General features: G+C 43.8%; 2 protein-coding genes across 13 annotated transcripts in view; one reads left to right on the top strand and one right to left on the bottom strand.

The window, feature by feature from the left end:
• The window catches only part of RNFT2 (ring finger protein, transmembrane 2), a 61,666-nt gene extending 61,176 nt beyond the window's left edge, over positions 1 to 490 (bottom strand). For all 3 annotated transcript variants that reach the window (XM_057527215.1, XM_007189457.2, XM_007189456.2), the window contains exon 1: positions 330 to 490. The gene's annotated coding sequence lies outside the window, so the exon portion shown is untranslated. The remainder of the gene's footprint in view (positions 1 to 329) is intronic.
• Positions 491 to 630: 140 nt separating this feature from the next.
• The window catches only part of SPRING1 (SREBF pathway regulator in golgi 1), a 222,041-nt gene continuing 203,843 nt past the window's right edge, over positions 631 to 18,828 (top strand). For 4 of the 10 annotated variants that reach the window (XM_057526692.1, XM_057526698.1, XM_057526695.1 and 1 more), the window contains exons 1-5: positions 631 to 884; positions 10,029 to 10,185; positions 14,374 to 14,525; positions 14,925 to 15,038; positions 17,955 to 18,119. In XM_057526692.1, the coding sequence (XP_057382675.1) occupies positions 774 to 884; positions 10,029 to 10,185; positions 14,374 to 14,525; positions 14,925 to 15,038; positions 17,955 to 18,119 (699 nt within the window). In that variant the 5' untranslated portion in view covers positions 631 to 773. Of the gene's footprint in view, positions 885 to 10,028; positions 10,186 to 14,373; positions 14,526 to 14,924; positions 15,039 to 16,766; positions 16,812 to 17,129; positions 17,706 to 17,954; positions 18,120 to 18,828 lie in introns of those variants that run through there. The other 6 variants (XM_057526699.1, XM_057526700.1, XM_057526696.1 and 3 more) reach the window with 4 other exon arrangements.

Below are 18,828 nucleotides of genomic sequence, written 5' to 3'. Positions count from 1 at the left end.
TGGGATGCATCTGAATGACTGAATGAAATGCCTTTTTACCCTCTGCTCCATACACCGCGCTCCATCCCTAAGAAGGATTTCACCTGAGTTTTCAATGTATGAGAGGTTTTAAGTTGCACCCCCGAGCCGTTATATGACTGCACCGAAATGCACGCAAGACAGCATCTCCTGCATCACTTGCATTGGAAGCAGGCAGGTGCGCTCCGTATACAATGCTGCAAGCGTTTTTCATTCCTGCAACCAAAGTTTACCGCGAAACGCCCCAAGACTGCAAGGGCAGGAGATTACGCTGACCATACCGGGGGGAAAAAATAACGTTCTCTTTTTACCTGCCCAGACGATTCGGCAATCACAGCGGCATCATTCTTGTGCTTCCAAGCCAATCACTCGCGCGGCCCGGGGAGCACCTGACTTCCGAGTGCTTCCGGCCTCTCCCCAGGTTCTTTCTCAGGTCGCGGCGCCCGGCGCTGAGACCCGGGCACAGCTCCACCGGCAGCACGCACACGATTGCCCGCCCCCTTCCCGGGATTCAGCCAATAGGAAGCCGCCTCTCTGCAGGGACCAATGAGGAGGAGGCCGAACGAGGCAGGCGGGTGACGCGAGAGGTGTGGAGGCAGTGCGTGGGGCGAAGTCACGTGGGGAGGCGCGGGGTGGTTGACGGGAGCTGGCTGGGCTGAGGGCCGCGGGGCCGGCGCCCGCCGCGAGCCATGGGGCTGCCGGCCGCGTAGGGGCCATGCCGCCCGGGCCCCGGGCCTGCCCCGCTCCGCGCCGGGATGGTGAACCTGGCGGCCATGGTGTGGCGGCGGCTCCTGCGGAAGAGGTGGGTGCTCGCCCTGGTCTTCGGGCTCTCGCTCGTCTACTTCCTCACCAGCACCTTCAAGCAGGTCAGTGGCCGCCCTCCCTCCCCGGGTGAGGGAAGCTGCCTCTGCAGCCGCGCTGCCCGAGTGTCTGGTGCGCTAGGCCGCCTGGTCCGTAGAGGTGGGCGTTCGTGTCCTGGGGCTGAGGACGGGCGAAGGGACCCGTTCATTTCGTTGGTAGGCCAGGGGCAGAGCTGGGACTCGAACCCGGTGCTGTGGGCCCTTACGCTGTGCTTGTTATCACCCTGAGGGCCGTCTCCTTGCCTCCTACCTGCCAGGCCGAGTGCCGAGCGGGGCGAGCATTTCTCCCTTCTCCTCGCGGCCGTTCTGGGGGGCGGTGTCCCCGGGTTCCAGCGGGGGAACTCGAGACTGGGAAAGGTGGGGATGCCTGGGCCAGTAAGATGCCCAGCTGAGCTACGAAGCCAGCGCTGGTGTGCCTGGTTTTCATTTAATTTAGGGGCTCGGTTGTCCGGCAGGGAGACGCCTCAGGACCCACGAGGTGCTCTTTCTGTGAATAATGTGGTTGGGTGGAATTTTCATTTCACCTCCCCATCCGCTTAGTTTTTCTTCTCTGTGCGAATTTGTGGGAGAAAAGGCAGGATGCTTTGGTGGGAAATGTTACCCAGAACATTGTCCTTTCGTTTAGAGGTCCAGTGCAGGCGTTTAGGTTTTTAGAAAGGGTGAGCATATGCCAGGGTGTACCCGGGACAGCCCTGGTTTATGCTCTTGCGCTGATGGAGTTAGAAAAGCTCCCCTTTTCATTCTCAAGGGTCATATTCGTATAAAATTTGTCAATGAGTAGAAAAGAAATACTAAATGATACGGTCACCTTAGTTTTAGGAGATTGTAAAACGGAAAGTTAGAGAACCGTATCCCATCTCTCACCTCAGGCTGACAGGCTGAGTGTTATAAGCCTCTTCCGGTGACTGGGATGCGTTGGTGACATTCATGCAGACTAAGTGCTTGCACTTGTGTTTTCACAACTTCGCAGACGCCTGCTCATGGTCACGTGTTGTTCCTTCTCTGTCAGGTGGGTGCTGTAGTGACCCCGGACTCAGCCCTCTGCCTTCTTCCCAGCTGACCCAGCTCATCTCTAGCACCATTGGTTTAAATACCAGCTGTATGTTGTTGCTGCCCTGATTTCTAACTCTAGCCTAGACCTATCCAGAAACCCCAAGGTTCTTACATCCCGTTGCTTGCTTGACGTCCCTTTTTGAGTGTGTTGTCGGCTCCTCATACTTGGCCAAAACAGAACTCCTGATTCTCCACCACCACTTCCTCTCCAGTCTTCCCAGCCTCACTGAGTGGCATTACCATTCCGCAGCCACAGATACCTTCTGCTTTTCCCTGTCTGGACCGCTGCAGTAGCCCACCAACAGGTCTCTGCTTCCTTTCTTATCCTACAGTCTATTCTCTACCCAGCAGGAGGAGTGATAATCTGAAAAGAAAAAAAAAAAATCCCAGCACTCCCTTGTGAATAGTTAGTTCTTCTTTGGGTTCCTGTTGCACTCAGATAGAACTCCAGACTCCCGTTGCAGGATCTCTGCATTGTGAGTGGTTTTTTTTTTTTTTTAAACTTTTTTGGGTTTATTTATTTATTTATTTTTTATTTATGGCTGTGTTGGGTCTTCGTTTCTGTGCGAGGGCTTTCTCTAGTTGCGGCGAGCGGGGGCCACTCTTCATCGCGGTGCGCAGGCCTCTCACTGTCACGGCCTCTCTTGTTGCGGAGCACAGGCTCCAGACGCGCAGGCTCAGTAATTGTGGCTCACGGGCCTAGTTGCTCCGCGGCATGTGGGATCCTCCCAGACCAGGGCTCGAACCCGTGTCTCCTGCATTGGCAGGCAGATTCTCAACCACTGCGCCACCAGGGAAGCCCTGGTTTTTTTTTTTTTTTGTCAGTTCAGGTGAGACTAACTATTATTGCCCCAGCTCACACCAGGTGACACAATCTCAGTGACTTCAGTTCCTTGCCCATAGTCCTGCGTTATTTTCTTTGCAGTAAGCATCACTTACTGAGCATTTCTGGGTCATTTACTTGTTTATCTGTCTCCCCTCACTCTCCCTTCTAGAACGTAATTTTTTGGAGACCAGGGACCTTGTCTTTGTTGTTCATAGAATCCCAGTCCCTAGACTTCTGCCAGGCACTTCATAGGTATTCAGATATTGGTTGAACAAACAATCAAATCTTTTTAATTGGGGTGACTTTTCCTTTCTTCCCAGCCTGGCACACTCCTACTAATTTTTCCTGTCTGACTCAGATGCTGTCTACACTGTGACTTTCCCTACAACCACTTTGGTTTTTTTGGCTGCACCGCGGGGCTTGTGGGGTCTTAGTTCCCTGACCAGGGATCGAACCCCGGACCCTCAGCAGTGAAAGTACAGAGTCCTAACCACTTGACCACCAGGGAATTCCTCCTACAAATGCCTTTTAAGTACTCTGGTGTACCTTGTTCTTTTTTTTTTTTCCTTGTGTGTCTTTTTTTTTTTTTTTTTTTTTAGCTTGTGATGTGTGACTACAGTCCTAGGGGTGTGTGTATGTGTGTGTGTGGGGGTGATCGTGAATCCCCTGAAACTTTTGACAACAGTTTTGTTTTGCAGATTTTTCTGGATCTGATTCCCCCACTACCTAAGAAACGCGTTAGATATAACCTCTCTATCCCTGCCCATCAAGCCCCTGGCAACCACTAGTCAACTTTCTGTCTCCATGGATTTATGTATTCTGGGCATTTCATATAAATGGAAACATACACTATGTGGTCTTCTGTGTCTGTCTTCTTTCAGTTAAAAGCCAGTTTTCAAGTCTCATCCATGTTGTAGCATGTATTAGTACTTCATTTTTATGTCTGAATAATATGCCGTTGTAGGCATCTAACACATTTTGTTTAGCCATCATCATTTGATGGAGACTTGGCTTGTATCTGCCTTTTGGCTGTTATGACTAGGGCTGCCATGGACATTGGTGTACAAGGTTTTGTTTGGAAATATGTTTTCAGTTCTCTTGAGTATGGTCCTAGGAGTGGAATTGATGGGTCACTTGGTAACTCTGTGTTTAACTTTTTGAGGAACTGCCAGGATGTTTTCCAAAGTGGCTGCACCATTTGCAGTGAACTTTTAAGAAACTATACTTGTCAAGTTTTGAAGTAGTATCAAAGAAGATTAGCCATAATTATCTGGAAGAGCCATTAAAATACTCCTCCTATTTCCAACTACACATTTGTGTGAGGTAGATTTTCTTCATAAGCTTCAACCTGAACAATGTATTGCAATAAATTGGATGTAGAGGGAGTTGTGAGAATCCAGCTGTTTTCCATCAAGCCAGACATTAAAAACATTTGCAGAAATGTAAAAACATTTTCTCATCTCACCAAATATATTTTTTTGTTTTGAAGAACATTTTTCCCCCCACACACATGAAAAACTGTTGACATGTAATGGGCTCATTATTGTTATTTTTAAACGAATAAATAACTTATTTAAAATAAATGTTTTAAGAATTTGTTTTAATTTCCAGTATGATAAATATCAATAGCCATAACCCTCATTAACTCACATACTGAAGTCCTCAGTAATTTTTAAAACTGTAAAGGATCCTTGGAGCCTGTTCTGACCGATGCTCCTCCTACATGCCTGTGAGTTTGCTCCTCCTGCTCTCTTCTCTGCTGCAGCTGTGGTCTTCCAGCACTCCTGAGCTCTGTGGCTTGAGGGGGTCTGCTCCATTTTGCCTCGCCTCAGGCTCCATCTGTAGGGAGAGCTGTGCTGTGGCACAGCGATCTGTCTATTGGACGGGAAGGCGGGGTGGGTGTGGTTAGAATTAATTGAGAAGAGGCTGTGAAAAACTCCAAAGCTTTGGAGTTTTTCATAAGGTCCTTAGCTCTGCTTCAGTGAGACTGTGAACTCGTGGAGCAGATGTGGCCACTTTTTGCCTAGAGAATAGTTGATTATTCTCTACAGCTTTGAATTCCTGTTTTGATTTTCATGTTAATTAATGCTTGGGGGGATAGTTTAAATTGTAGGGATGGGAGCACAGGAGAAATTAGTGACCTTGGTGGGGATGCCATTATGGGTGAGGACTGGGTGCTAGGTGACTTGGGCGCATTGATTTAACAAATGTTTAGTGAACACCAGCTGCACCAGGCACTGTCTGCTAGATGATAGAGATACAGTGGGGGGCAAAGCAGATACAGTCTTACGCTCCCAGAGCCTATATTCTGTAGGGGGTGAGGGGTAGAAATGGCAAATGAGCAGATTTATTTCAGATAATAATTTGTGATACAAAGAATACAAAACAAGGTACTGTGATAGAGCGGCAAGGTGGGCCTAACTCTATGGGGCATTTGAGCTGAGATTAGAGAAATCCCAGTCTTGGAGTCAGAAGGGTCCTTAGAGGTCCTCTCATGTAAATAACTGTTCTTGTAGTTGTTCAAGTGGTGCAGTTCCAGAAAGTGTCAGGGCTATTTGCATAACTCCTTGAAAATATATGAACATCTTTAGCTTTAACGTAATTAAGTATGTAAATTGGTTTCAAGTTAGACACTGTATAAAGTGTAATAAATCATAAGAGAGAGTTGCTAATCTGTTTTTCTGCTCTTTCACCTTATCACCAGGGTACACATACCTTTCAGAGTCTGTAAAGTGCTGCACAGGGTAGAGGAGGAAAGCAATTATCTTTAATCTCACCAACCAGAGGGATTCACTGATGATATTTGGGCATATTTTCTTTCTTCATATTTTAAAAATATAATTAGGGCCTACTGTTTCTTCACTTAACATATATGCATTTTCCCCATCTTTAAAAGCTCTTTCTAGGTGTAAGTTTTTATAACTAAAAATTTCCATGATCAGGCTATATTTATTAGCTATTCCCCAAATATTAGACATTGGGATTCCCTCTGGCCTTTATCTCCTTTTTTCTTTTACTTTTGAGAATCATAAGCGATTCTTTTAATGACAGTGCCTTATGTTTAAGTGCTTTACTGCTTACATGGGACACATCTCATTTGACCCTTATGATAACCCCCGAAAAAGAGACAGGACAGTTATTAAAATACCCCTTTTTAAGTCAGAAGTTAAGTAATATACATTAGTAATAAAAACATTTCTCTAGCTCCTTGTAGTTTATGAAGAAAATTCTGGAGGCTCCTTTTTTTTTTTTAAATTAATTTATTTATTTATGGCTGCACTGGGTCTTCGTTGCTGCGTGCGGGCTTCCTCTAGTTGCTGTGAGCGGGGGCTACTCTTTGTTGTGGTGCGCCGGCTTCTCAGTGTGGTGACTTCTTTTGTTGCAGAGCACGGGCTCTAGGCGCATGGACTAAAGTAGTTGTGGCACGCAGGCTCAGTAGTTGTGGCTTGCAGACTCTAGAGTGCAGGCTCTGTAGTTGTGGCGCATGGGCTTAGTTGCTCTGCCAGCATGTGGGATCTTACCGGACCAGGGCTCGAACCCTTGTCTCCCGCATTGGCGGCTGGATTCTAAACCACTGCGCCACCAGGGAAGGCCCTGGAGGCTCTTTGAGAATAGAGAACCTGCCTATCTTTGTCTCTGTATCTTTAACACATTGTAAGAACTTGATACCTTTGAATGAATCTTGAATGAAAAAATACACACACACACACACACACACACACACACACACACACACACGGGGGGGGGGTGCTTAAAATTGAGACAGCCTAGTAGGGTAGTTTGGGAAAGGTTTAAAGCCAACTGTCCAACGAAGGAATCCCCTCAGTGCCCCTTCACCACACCCTTGCAAGACCGGACCTTCAGGAAAGTGACCATGTGCTAATTCATTACATTTGCCATTATGTCTTACACAATCTCTTGTACGGTCTTTTCTGGTTGTACAACTCTTACCAGTTCTTTTGGAAAGGTCTTGAATATTCATGTTTGAAAACAAGTGCAAGTGCTGGGAGAATTGCCATCCTGTTTACCAGGAACATAGTAATGTGAAAGAGGTCCTTCTGGGATGCCCTTGTCCGTGAACTCTCATTTTCTTTCAGAAGGAATAACAGGAAAGTTTGAGAGTGATGTCAAGAGCACTTTCAACCTTGTTGTGAGATCCAGTTTACTGTACTTTGACCAGCTTCTTAAGTCTTTATGGCTATTAATTTATCTAGGGTAGCATTTGAAGTGCACTTTAGTTTGCACATAGCTTGATTATGCCGTTAACTGACACGGTCCCAGCAGAACTCATGAATTTACAGGTGGTTAAGCATTGTGCACCTAAGTGATTTGTCCCATATTCCCAAGACTTCTGCATTTAAGTCCTCTTCTTGCCCCAACCAAGGAATACAGATGTTGTTTTTGTATCGCTATAACCCATCCTGTTCCTGCTAGTGCCAGTTCTTTCCTATAAAAGAAACAAAAGAGAGGGGGCAGAATAGAAATGAAAGTCACCTTGAAGGACTGTTTTACCTTTAGTAAATTAAGGAACAAAATTCAATAGTGGAGTGGCACAGTGTTATTTAAATGCTGGTAATGTTACAAATGGCATATATAACTTTTGGGAAATTATCAATATTTGGCACTATTTAGCATTGACTCTACTAATAATAATTCCTACCACAAATTACTCGAGAATAAGCAAAAGGTCTACATTTTTATTGCAGTGCTATTTATGATACCAAACACCTGGGGTGGGCTTAAACGTTGATCTGTAGAGGATGTTTTTACTAAATTACAGCACATCAGCGTGATGGATTATTATATAGCCTTGAAAATGTGATTATCAAGATAATGTAGGTACTTGAATGGTTTACCATCCAATTAGTGTCAAGAGGAGCTGAATGCGAAGCATCCTAATTTGTAGTATAAATGCTGGGGTCAAAGGCTAGAAGTTAATATGCAGAAATAGATACAGCTTTATTCAAGTGATGGGATTGTGGGCAATTTATGTCTTTCATGTTGGCAGTCATTTTTTTAAAATAAACTTTTAATTTTGGAGTAATTATGGATTTACAGAAAAGTTTCAAGGATAGTACAGAGTTCCTGTAGATTCCTCATTTAGTGTCTCCTGTTGTTAATGATCATGTTTTTAATAATTTTTTATCATTTTATTTTAAATTAAAAATGAAACTATTCCAACGATGATGAAAAATGTTAATAATCACCTATGTCCCTTCCATGTTAATGGTCTGTAGTATCTTTGCATGCCTTTATCTCAGCTCTTACAAACCCATGTGTATGTATTAATACAATTATAATACAATGTGTGATAATATGCACATTATTTTGTAACTTGTTTTTTTCCTTAATATACTATGGACATCCACCAGGGATCTGCAGTCCTCTGTATTAAGATCATCCGAGTGCTTTAAAAATATTGATTCCCAGGTCCCATCCACAGAGCTTTTTACTCAGTCTGGAGTTGGGCTCAGGAATCAGAATTTGAAGTCCTTACATAATCTGATGAGCAAGTCAGGTTTAAGGACTCCTACTCTAGATAAATACACATCAGTCATATGTAATTTTTAGGTAATAGCTATAGCTATCCAGTGTTTATTCACTCATTTCTCTGTGGTTGGGGTTCCAGGTTTTTTCTACCACATAAACAGTGCTGTAGTAGACATCCTAGTGCACCCTTACACGTCTGTACTTTCCAGAGGCTAGGCCTCAGACGTGTTTGCTGTGCCAAAGTACATGTGGATATGCATGTTTTAAATATTAACAGCTCTTCCCACATAGCTTTCCTAGGAATATCTTAGTAACTGTATAGCTCTTTCCCATTGTCTTAAAGTATAACCTTTGCCATCAACTTTCAAGGTTAGTCCCTTTTTCTCAAACAGTGACACATGACAGATCATTCTTAACGGCAAAAGCCACAGAGCTCTATTAAAATGGTAGAATGGTTAAACTATTATGTATAAAAAGCCTCTTGGAGGGAGTCTTATCATTGTTTTGTTTTCTAGTGATAGATAGGTTGACGAATCCAGAAGATGGCTGTTTCTTGCATGGCTTGTTTTTTGGCACTCAGGCACCTTACTTAGTTTCTTTAATAGTATAACAAAGGCAATTTGGAAAGCCCGACCGTGCCTTGGGGGCTAGGAGAAAAGATCTAAACTCTTGCCTCTAGAGCAACTCCTCACTTTGCATGTCTACGTAAAGGGCTGGCTGGCATGGGTGTCTTTTATAAAGAAAGGTATGTTCTAAGGGTCACATGCTCAGTATTTTTTCATAGAAGAAATTTGCAAGTTGACATGCTTCTTCTTGCCCCTGAAATCAACCTCCCAATTCAGGGTTCCCCTTAGTTTACCACTAAACTCCTCACTGCAAATGAAAGTAACCTTGTGCCCTAGACCTGTCCAGGTATTGTCTGAAATGACAGTTGGAAAGTTTCTTTGAAGTTTCCTCTTCTATTTTAAAAGTGTATTCAGATTTTACATTCTATTCCACAATGTATTTGTTTTAATATAAAAAATATGTTAAATGATTTGCCGTCAGAAAAAGTTCAAAACTTTTTCCCTCCAAAATTTTTTGACAAAATTAATGCTTTTGTACACATTTAAATGTGCATATAGTCCAGGGGCATTTATGTAAGTCTGCCAGTTTTGAAGCATAGCCCTAATTTATTACTTCTTCCTACAGGTTTATTTTGCATTTAAAAAATAATAATAAATTATTTATTTATTTATTTATTCTTGGCTGCGTTGGGTCTTCGTTGCTGCGCGTGGGCTTTCTCTAGTTGTGGCGAGTGGGGGCTACTCTTTGTTGCAGTGCGCGGGCTTCTCATTGCAGTGGCTTCTCTTGTTGCTGAGCACGGGCTCTAGGCGCGTGGGCTCCAGTAGTTGTGGCATGCAGGCTCAGTAGTTGTGGCTCACAGGCTCTAGAGCGCAGGCTCAGTAGTTGTGGCACATGGGCTTAGTTGCCCCGCGGCATATGGGATCATCCCGGACCAGGGCTTGAACCCGTGTCCCCTGCATTGGCAGGTAGATTCTCAACCACTGTGCCACCAGGGAAGTCCCGGCGGGTGGATTCTTAACCACTGTGCCACCAGGGAAGCCCTGCATTTTTTTTCATGACTTTGGCTCAGACTTTGCTCGTACCAGGGGAGTGCAGATTCCTGTTGTGCAAGCTGTTTTGTATTGTTTCTTTCCTATTACTGTAGTTTCTATGAAAAAATTGGTGAAAATGCAAGAAGTGATACTTTAACCTTCTCATTTATGGTGTCTTTGTAGGAGGAGAGGGCAGTGAGAGATCGGAATCTCCTCCAGGTTCAAGACCACGATCAGCCCATCCCATGGAAAGTGCAGTTTAACTTGGGCAACAGCAGTCGGCCCAGCAACCAGTGCCGGAACTCCATTCAAGGGAAACACCTCATCACAGATGAACTTGGTTAGTCAGGCTCCCTTACTCTCCTGCAGTCCCTGGGCCATTCGTAGGTTTTTAAATAGGGATTTTATATGCTGTCTTTCCCCCTCTTGCCCATTTCCAACACTTCTCAGGTCTTTGTCTTTTATATCTGACTCATCATTCAAGGTTCCCCTCAACATCAGAGAAGCTTGGTTTGATAAGAGACACTCTCCAGAGTTAGAATTTTATCATGCGTCAGCCCCCTGACTACTTCCTGCCAGTCTCTTCCCAGCCCCAGTACTTTCAGATCTTAACAGTCTTTTTTTTCTCACTTTGATGGTGAACTCTACAAGATAAACAGTTTTTCTTCTTGGTGACCTGAATCGTATCCACATAGTGTTGACATTTAGGAAGAGAATGAATGGACTTGTTGACTGCATAATCTCAAATGAATTATAAACACTTCAAAATGTTTTACTGTTACTATTAAAACATCAGTCTGTTTCTTTTTTGTTATATTCACTAGTTTTATTTTTAGATTCCATATATAAGTGATATCATACAATATCATAGTATTTGTCTTCCTTTGTCTGACTTACTGCACTAAGTGTAATACCCTCCAAATCCATCCACGTTGTTGCGAATGGCAAAATTTCATTCTTTTTATAGCGGCAAGATAGGGCTAGGGGATTAAGAGGTACAAACTACTGTGTATAAAATATAAGCTACCGAGGTATATCAAACAGCACGGGGAATATAGCCAATATTTTATAATAACTATAAACGGAATATAACTTTTAAAAATTGTGTATCACTAAGTTGTCACCTGAAACTTATGTAATATTGTAAATCAACGATACCTCAATTAAAAAATACAATCTGTCTGTTTTGGTGCCTTCTCCCAGAGTTTTAGTCTATAAGAAAGGCGATTCCTGTGCTGGTGAGGCGTTTGGATTAGACAGCCGCTAGAGCTCTAACCACTCTAAGCCTGGCCCAGTCCCCCAAGGAGAGACTCCGGGTAATGCTCTGCCTGCATTAATTTAGCCCTTACTACATGCTGGGCACTAGGCTAAAAGTTCTCCTTGAACAACATCTCATTTGATTGTTGTAGCAGTCCTGTGAGGTGTAGGTGTTGCTGTCTTCACTTTGTAGTTGAAGACACAGGCACCAAGCGGTTCAGGAACCTGCCCAAGGTGGCAGGGGCTCTTTTATAAACCATAAACGGGATACCATTATCACTCCAAGAGAGTACCACTTTTCCTTAATGTCAGCTATCCAAACAGTGGTCAGAGTTCCCCGATTGGTTTACAGATTGTTTATTCTCTTTTCACCTGGTGGTTTGCAATAATCTGGTTAGTTTGCAAGAGTAAAATTTGCTCTCTCTTAGAGAGTCATAGAACAAATGGGTTATGAATGTGACAATACTGAAATTGATACAGGTAACCTTGAATTAGAATCTTCATCGATACCTGATGAAGCCCAACAAAATGAAGACACATACTCTCTTCAAAATGAAACTATAGTGCTTTTTATATATCTATATTTAAAGTTTGCAACCCCAGCAAAATAATTAAAAAAGAAAAAACTTTTCCAAAAAGATCTCAAAGGAATCAGAGCAGATGAGATTCTTTGGGATTGAAGGAAGGAATCAGGAAAACCTCCCACCTAGATTAGAAGAGCTGGAAAATTTTGCACAAAAATGCACTGATGACTCAACAGTGCCCAGCTCTGTTTTTAAGATCACATTGAAAAAGCAGATTAAATTGCAAGTAACATTTGTTTTGCTTTGTTTTAACAGAGTAAAGTTTAGCGAAGGGAAGTTACTTCCATAAGATGACCCAGCTAGTCAGTCAGGGGCAGACCTAGGACTAAGACCAGGACTGAACTTGGAGTTCAGTGCTGTTTTCTTATAGGCTTTTGTTTGTATGATACTCAGTGAGAAAGCATGAAATCTTATAACTTGACTTTAATATTTAATATTAGTTATGAATGACAGTTTGTCCTTTTCTTTCGTCATAGCTAGCAAAAGAATGATTTCCCTCTGCTTAATTCAAGTGAGACAAAGACTCTCAGATTTCTTAAGTTCCAAGAACCAATAAAAAAAAATCCAAGAACCATAGGTTTTATTTTACCTCCATGAATGCAGGAGAGGAGATAAGCAGTGTAATAAAGAAAACTTGAAGGAATTTTTGCCTTTTAGCAAGCAGGTGCCACCCCCACGAGTGTTGCCAGGGTGACACCTTATTCAGTAAGACAACCAACAGAGTTAAAAATTTTTCAAAGGTTAGAAGTTGGTTTCCCAGTCAGTAGCAGCACACTCTGAGGTTGTGATCTCACAGGACTCCTCGTTGGAAATAATGTTTGCAGGAGTACATTTCTGATGCAAAAGGAAAAATCTTGGGCTTCCCTGGTGGCGCAGTGGTTGAGAATCTGCCTGCCAACGCAGGGGACACGGGTTCGAGCCCTGGTCTGGGAAGATCCCACATGCCGCGGAGCAACTGGGCCCGTGAGCCACAACTACTGAGCTTGCGCATCTGGAGCCTGTGCTCCCCAACGAGAGAGGCCATGACACTGAGAGGCCCGCGCACCGCGATGAAGAGTGGCCCCCCGCTCACTGCAACTAGAGAAAGCCCTCGCACAGAAACAAAGACCCAGCACAGTCAAATAAATAAATAAATAAATAAATAAAATTAAAAAAAAAAAATAAGGAAAAATCTTGATGGACTTTCACCAGAAGTTAGAAAGACCTGCCTGGTTTCAAAGCTAAATACTTGCAGTTTGTACTGGGGAAAAACAGAAGGCCTGAGATGCTAACACTTATAACATGGAAAAGAGAAGAGGGCAGAAAGATCATTTCAACAAGTGTAATGCTTTACATCTTTCTCACACAGAGATCATGTGATAAGATGCTCTGTATTTATCATTTGGGGCAGAATTTTGAGGAACATGCTGGCTTATTCGGATTTTTAATTTATAACCCTTCTGAAGAAAGTGAGTAAGAATAGTTAGGAAGAATCCCAGAAACGTTTTATGTGGCATTAGAATCATCCTGTCTTAATTTAGAAGACAAAAGGCATAGTTAAAACCACAACAGCAGCGATCTGGTTCTCGTAGGCCTCAGGTTCCCCAGTGTGACACGAGGGCCCTTCTGGTCCCTTCCATTGTTATTTTAATGGTTCCTCCTGCTTTTGCACAGACTTTGTTTTCCAGAGTAGTTTCTGAAAACAAACTCATGCTTCACGACGTCTCATTCTCTGGGGATTAAGAAGCTGGGGCATTTAGAATGGAATGATGTGAGGAACAGCTGCTCTGCACCTGTGTGCACCCGTGGGCCCATGTGTGTACCTGTGGGCCTGGGCCTGCACCTGGGAGTTTCCCATGGGCCACGTGGTGTCCCTAATGGACTTATTCTTACATTTTTCTGTCCCACTCCCAGAAGGATATAGAGAAATGTGTATTTAGCAGCTATGAACAATAAATTAGCTTTTGTGAGGAGATTCTTAAAGTTGAGTATGAATGAATGAACTAGGTTGGAGGGGGTGTGTTTAGATGATAAATGGAGGGAATTGGGAGGATTTTTCTTCCTTGGGTATTAGAGTACTCTCATTCCCTAATGCTGAGGGGTAGTTGAATCCCTGCAATGTATAATTAAAAGGAGCCTAAATCAGTTTATAAAGGTTAGGTGTGACTACTATTTTAAAAAATCCTTCAAACTACTAAATAAATGGTAAGTATTTAAAAGGTATTTAAATGTAAAAAGTATATGTGGAGGTCTTTTGTTTGTTTTAAATCTAGAAGGATCTCACTTTCAGGAGTGAAAACCTTGGTTTTTTCCTCTTTTCAGATTTTTCTTTGAAAAAGAATGACATTTTTCCCCAGGCATAGATGAAAAATTGGCTTGCATAGGTTAGCACAGGAAAACATAGGCAATGTGATGATTGCATCAAATATGTGACAGCAGACTAAAAGGTAATTTTAGGTAGATTAGGACATATATAGCCTACTTATAAAATGGGAGTCCATGTTTCCTGTAAACTGCCGCATGCAGGAAGCAAGCTCTCATTAGACACTGTCTGATTCCAGGTTCTGTGGTCCTTAGGATGCCCCTGACTCCAGACTCCATCTTTATGTTCTTTGCATGCAGGACTTTCATTGCTGCCTCGTGATCGCCCCTGGTGGGCAGGTGGGGGTACTGCTGGGTTTATACTCAGGTTAGTCTCTGACTTTCAGGTTACGTTTGTGAGAGGAAAGATTTGCTGGTAAATGGCTGCTGTAACGTCAACGTCCCTGGCACAAAGCAGTACTGCTGTGATGGCTGCTTGTCCAATGGCTGCTGCAGCGCCTATGAGTACTGTGTCTCCTGCTGCCTGCAGCCCAACAAGGTATGGAGAGTTGCTCCTTGTGCTACATCTCCTTTATTCTTTCCGCCAGCATTTCACGAGGAGCATTAGAATCTTCTTGTGAGATTCTTTTGGAAATAGAACTTAGAAGGGAACCTTGTCGGTGTCGGAAATGGCTGCTGTGAGGTAGCCTTTGTCTACAAGGAAAGGAGGTGGTTCCCAATTCCTCCAGTGGTTCTTTGGCAGAATAGGCCATTGTATTCCTAATCAGATATCTGAAGAATAAAACATCAGCCCTCCTGCTCACTTGAGCTCCCCTCCCTCTCTCCTTCCCCTCCTCTTCCCCGTATCAGCAGTCCGTTAGTTTAGGAGAAATTTCCAAGGTTACCTTGTGCTTCTGAGTTTGGAATTTATTACAGGTACTAACTTTTATTTTCATAGCAACTTCTCCTGGAGCGCTTCCTCAACCGGGCAGCTGTGGCATTCCAGAACCTCTTCATGGCAGTCGAAGATCACTTTGAATTGTGTTTGGCTAAATGCAGGACCTCATCCCAGGTCAGAAGCTGTGATGCCTCTAGCTGGGGTATTTGCTGGGGGGAGTCAGGGTCTGCAGGAAAACTAAAAAATATGCACTGGGGGCTTTTGGTGGGGTGATAATGGAGAAGAGATTTAAACGAAGTTGTGTGGAGCTTTGGTGGATTGATAGTACATCATCCCTTGGTATCCGAGGGTAATTGGTTCCAGGACCCCAAACCCTAAACGTTCATATAAAATGGCATAATATTTGCCTATTACCTACTTACATCTTCCCGTATGCTTTAAATCATCTCTAGATTACTTACAATAACTAATACAATGTAAATACCATGTTTTGCTTTTTGGAACTTCTTGGAGTTTTTTCAAATACTTTTGACCCGTGGTTGGTTGACTCCACGGATGGGGAACCCGTGGTATGGAGGGCTGACTGTATTTAGAATGTGAACATGAGATTTATACAAGTTAGGGATGTAAAATATTTATATCAAATCAAGGTCCGACTAACTTGCATCTTCCCTATCTGATTATCTTGTCTGTATTTTAAGTGGAAGCTTAAAATTATTTTTAAGTCTGGGTGGAGTCCTAATAGTCCAATTCCTGAGAGAAGTTCTCTCCTCTGTCTTTGACTGAAATTTAAGGCTTTCCAGCAACCACTCGGTTAGGGTGCGTACTAATTTACTCTGGGACAAAGTTGTGGTTTATTTTAGGATTCAAGGGGATGGGGCAGGTGGGTGTTGAAAAATACACAGGTAAATCTGTAGGTTGCCAAGCTCTCAGTACTTTTCAGCATGTTGTCATTAAATGCTTTGCTCTTGGGCACTAAACACGGCACCAGCTGCTGAAAGCGTCTGAACGTCTTTGCCTTTCCATCATTCCGCGCATCCTCTGCTCTCAGCCTTTGTGATCTGGCGGTTGTTGGAGCTGTCTTTGTAAAATCACCAGACGTGTTTGTCATACGGGCGCTCTTCCTCTGGCTTCCATTCATGGTGTCTGCAAGATTGTCCTGGCTCCGTCTGAGATAAATGACTCATTTGTCATTCTCTGGAACTCTTGTACCCTTTGCCAGATTTCTGTAGTCTGCCTTTGGGTTTTACACCACTCTTCATGTCTCTGGTCTGCTCTTAGAGCATTCAGCATCACTGGGTAAATGTTTCAGGGATTATAATGAGCATTTGAAAAATGAAGAAATTCCTGATGTCCTTGTTTTGTTGGAAGAGCTTTCCATTTGAATGGTCTTTAAAGGAAATGTGGAGGATGGCTGAACCCATGACTTACTTTGATTCATACTCTCATTCTGAGAAATGCTAGAAAAGGCCAAGTATTTTCTTTCTTTAACTGATAAAACCCAGGAGTTATTTCCAAACTTGAGTGAAGATGCTAAAATTTCATACTTTGCATTTTCATTGTAAAGAGAAATTTACCAGTTGGCAATTTGCCTTTATAAGTGTCCCAAGAAAGAAAAGATTTGGCTGCATGTTTGTAAATTGGATTAATACTTACAATTTAGATGTTTAGCCTTGGTTTTAGGCTAATTAATGAATTCTAGACTAGCCAAAAACTCAAGTTGCTTGTATGAAAACAAATTGCTGAAAAATTAGCCACCAAGGATGATTGTCTGTGTTAAGTCGCACTTTGCTTGGCCAGATGAAGCTTGTGTGGTACTGTGGGATTCAGCGTGTGTACCAGCCCTTAGGTACATAAAACTTGACGAAAGCAATTTGAAGTGCATCTCCTTCATCTCTGCAGGGTTCAGTGCCGGGGACTGAATTCCTTTGAAGCACGGGGTCAGGTGCAAAACACCCATTGGATCTTAATCTGACGTAAAATACTTTGAGGAAAGTTTTTTGTCTCAAGTTATCCTAGTCACAGCTAGGTTGTTAAAAAAAACTCACTAGTGTGCATAAAAGAAACAGTCCTGCGGTGACACTATGTCCATTTTCATGCCCTTCATTGGCATTCTGTGCTGAGCATCTGCCTTTGCTCCAGAAAGTGCCCTGGACCCTTTTGGTGACATTTGGAGATGGACTCACCCGGGCTTCTGCAGGGAGCGTCTGCCGGCCGCCATCCTGCTCTGTCTCACGGCGATCTTCTCTTCCCTTTTGCCAACAGAGCGTGCAGCATGAGAACACCTATAGGGATCCCATAGCAAAGTACTGCTACGGAGAGAGCCCTCCCGAGCTCTTCCCCGCGTGACGGTGAGGGAGACTCAACCCACTGGGAGGATGCGCTGCTGAAGAACTTGTAGCCTGAAGCCCTTCTCTGGTCTTCAGGAGAAGACTTGACCTTGACCACTTCTTGTGCTGTGCTCTTTGGCCTCACTCGCCCCCGGGCTTACCAGATGGACTTGTTCCGTAAAGCAGTTGGAAATGCCAGCCGGCGGGTTACGTTCAAGAAAGACAAGACTGTGGGCGACCTGGTGAAGGCGTCAGCACTCTGAGCGCCTCTGCTCTGCGGCTGCTCGGGGACCTGTGGGCATCTGTGTGTGTTCTCCTCGGGCCCTTCACTGTAAAGTTATTTATTGGACTTCTTTAGAGTAGTGGGAAAATTCTCGTGTTTCCTATAGGAAAATTCCTTGATAGTTGAGTATATTCAAGGAGATTGTTCTTGTTGTTTTCTTGTGTTCTTGAGTTTCAAGAGTGAGATCGACCCTTCACCCAGATAAAATGTTTGGTCTCTTAGAACAAGCATGTTCTCTCGAGGTGGTTTGTTCCTGGTTTTGTTTTAACAGCATCTTCAAGAGTGGGCCCTGAACACCGTGTCCTGACATCTAAAATTGTCTGGAAACTCAGATGCTGTTCCCTTCTCATCCTGTGCCAGCTTTCTAGCAGCTGGCACCGTGTGCTCTCAGGTTTTTTCCTAGTGGTATTTGGATATGCTTGTTTACCTATGTGCATGCACCGTTTTAACCAGAAATTCTGCCTTGTTGTCCTGGAGGGCTCTGTTCTTGTTTCCTCTGCCCCTGTTGAAATGACTGGTCTGCTCAGCCGTGGGACAGTGGGAGCCTCAGGAAAGTCATCTGCTGGGCGGCCTCCTCCTCTTCTGTCATGGAAACCCCATCTTAAGGCGATTCCTCAGTGGAGATACATCTCGCAACTGACTGTAAGTGGTCGTCCTTTATCGCTTTCAGCTTCGGGAGATGTGATGGGTACAGACATTTGGTTTCCCTATGATTTACAAAGAAGAACAAAACTCAAGTTTCTGTCAGGGTGCCCTAAGAGACTCACATCTACCCTCCGTGGACATTGGATGTGCAGGCTGCTGGTCCACATGCTGGAGGCGTCCTGTGTTTCTAATATGACACTAACCCTCTCTGGTCAAGGCTGAGAGTATTTGGTCCTCAGATCAAGACGTCGTGCCCCTCTTTGCTCTCCGGAGTCCATTACCGCACACTGTTCTTTCCCAGAGCCCCTCACTAACCCTGGTATTGGGCAGGGGGTCTTCCTTGTTCTTTTTCGGTTGTTCAGCGGTTGCCCTCAGAGCAGAGCACGAGCTTTACAGCCCACTTTTAGCATTTTTATTTCAGTGGAGCTTTTTCCTTGGGCCACGTTTGCCTTCCTGTATGTTTCTGTAGTCCATTCAATGGAATAGTTTCCCTTAACTCCCTCCTGTTACTTACACTTATCTTCCCCAAGTAGTTTGTCCCCCTAAGTCAACTTTCTTAGAGGGTGAACTGTCTGGCAGTTGTTTTTAATGTTAGATCCCAGGAAATCTATTCAGTTTGCATCAGGTTTTTCAGATTCTGTGTGTGTTCACTGGTGCTAAATCAGACTGTGTGTGAAAGTAATGGACACGTCTGCATGTTTCACCA

The sequence above is a fragment of the Balaenoptera acutorostrata genome, chromosome 13, assembly GCF_949987535.1.
Source record: "Balaenoptera acutorostrata chromosome 13, mBalAcu1.1, whole genome shotgun sequence".
NCBI classification, from domain to species: domain Eukaryota; kingdom Metazoa; phylum Chordata; class Mammalia; order Artiodactyla; family Balaenopteridae; genus Balaenoptera; species Balaenoptera acutorostrata.
The sequence above is the reverse complement of the archived record's forward strand: the minus strand, read 5'-3'. Positions and strand labels throughout refer to the sequence as shown.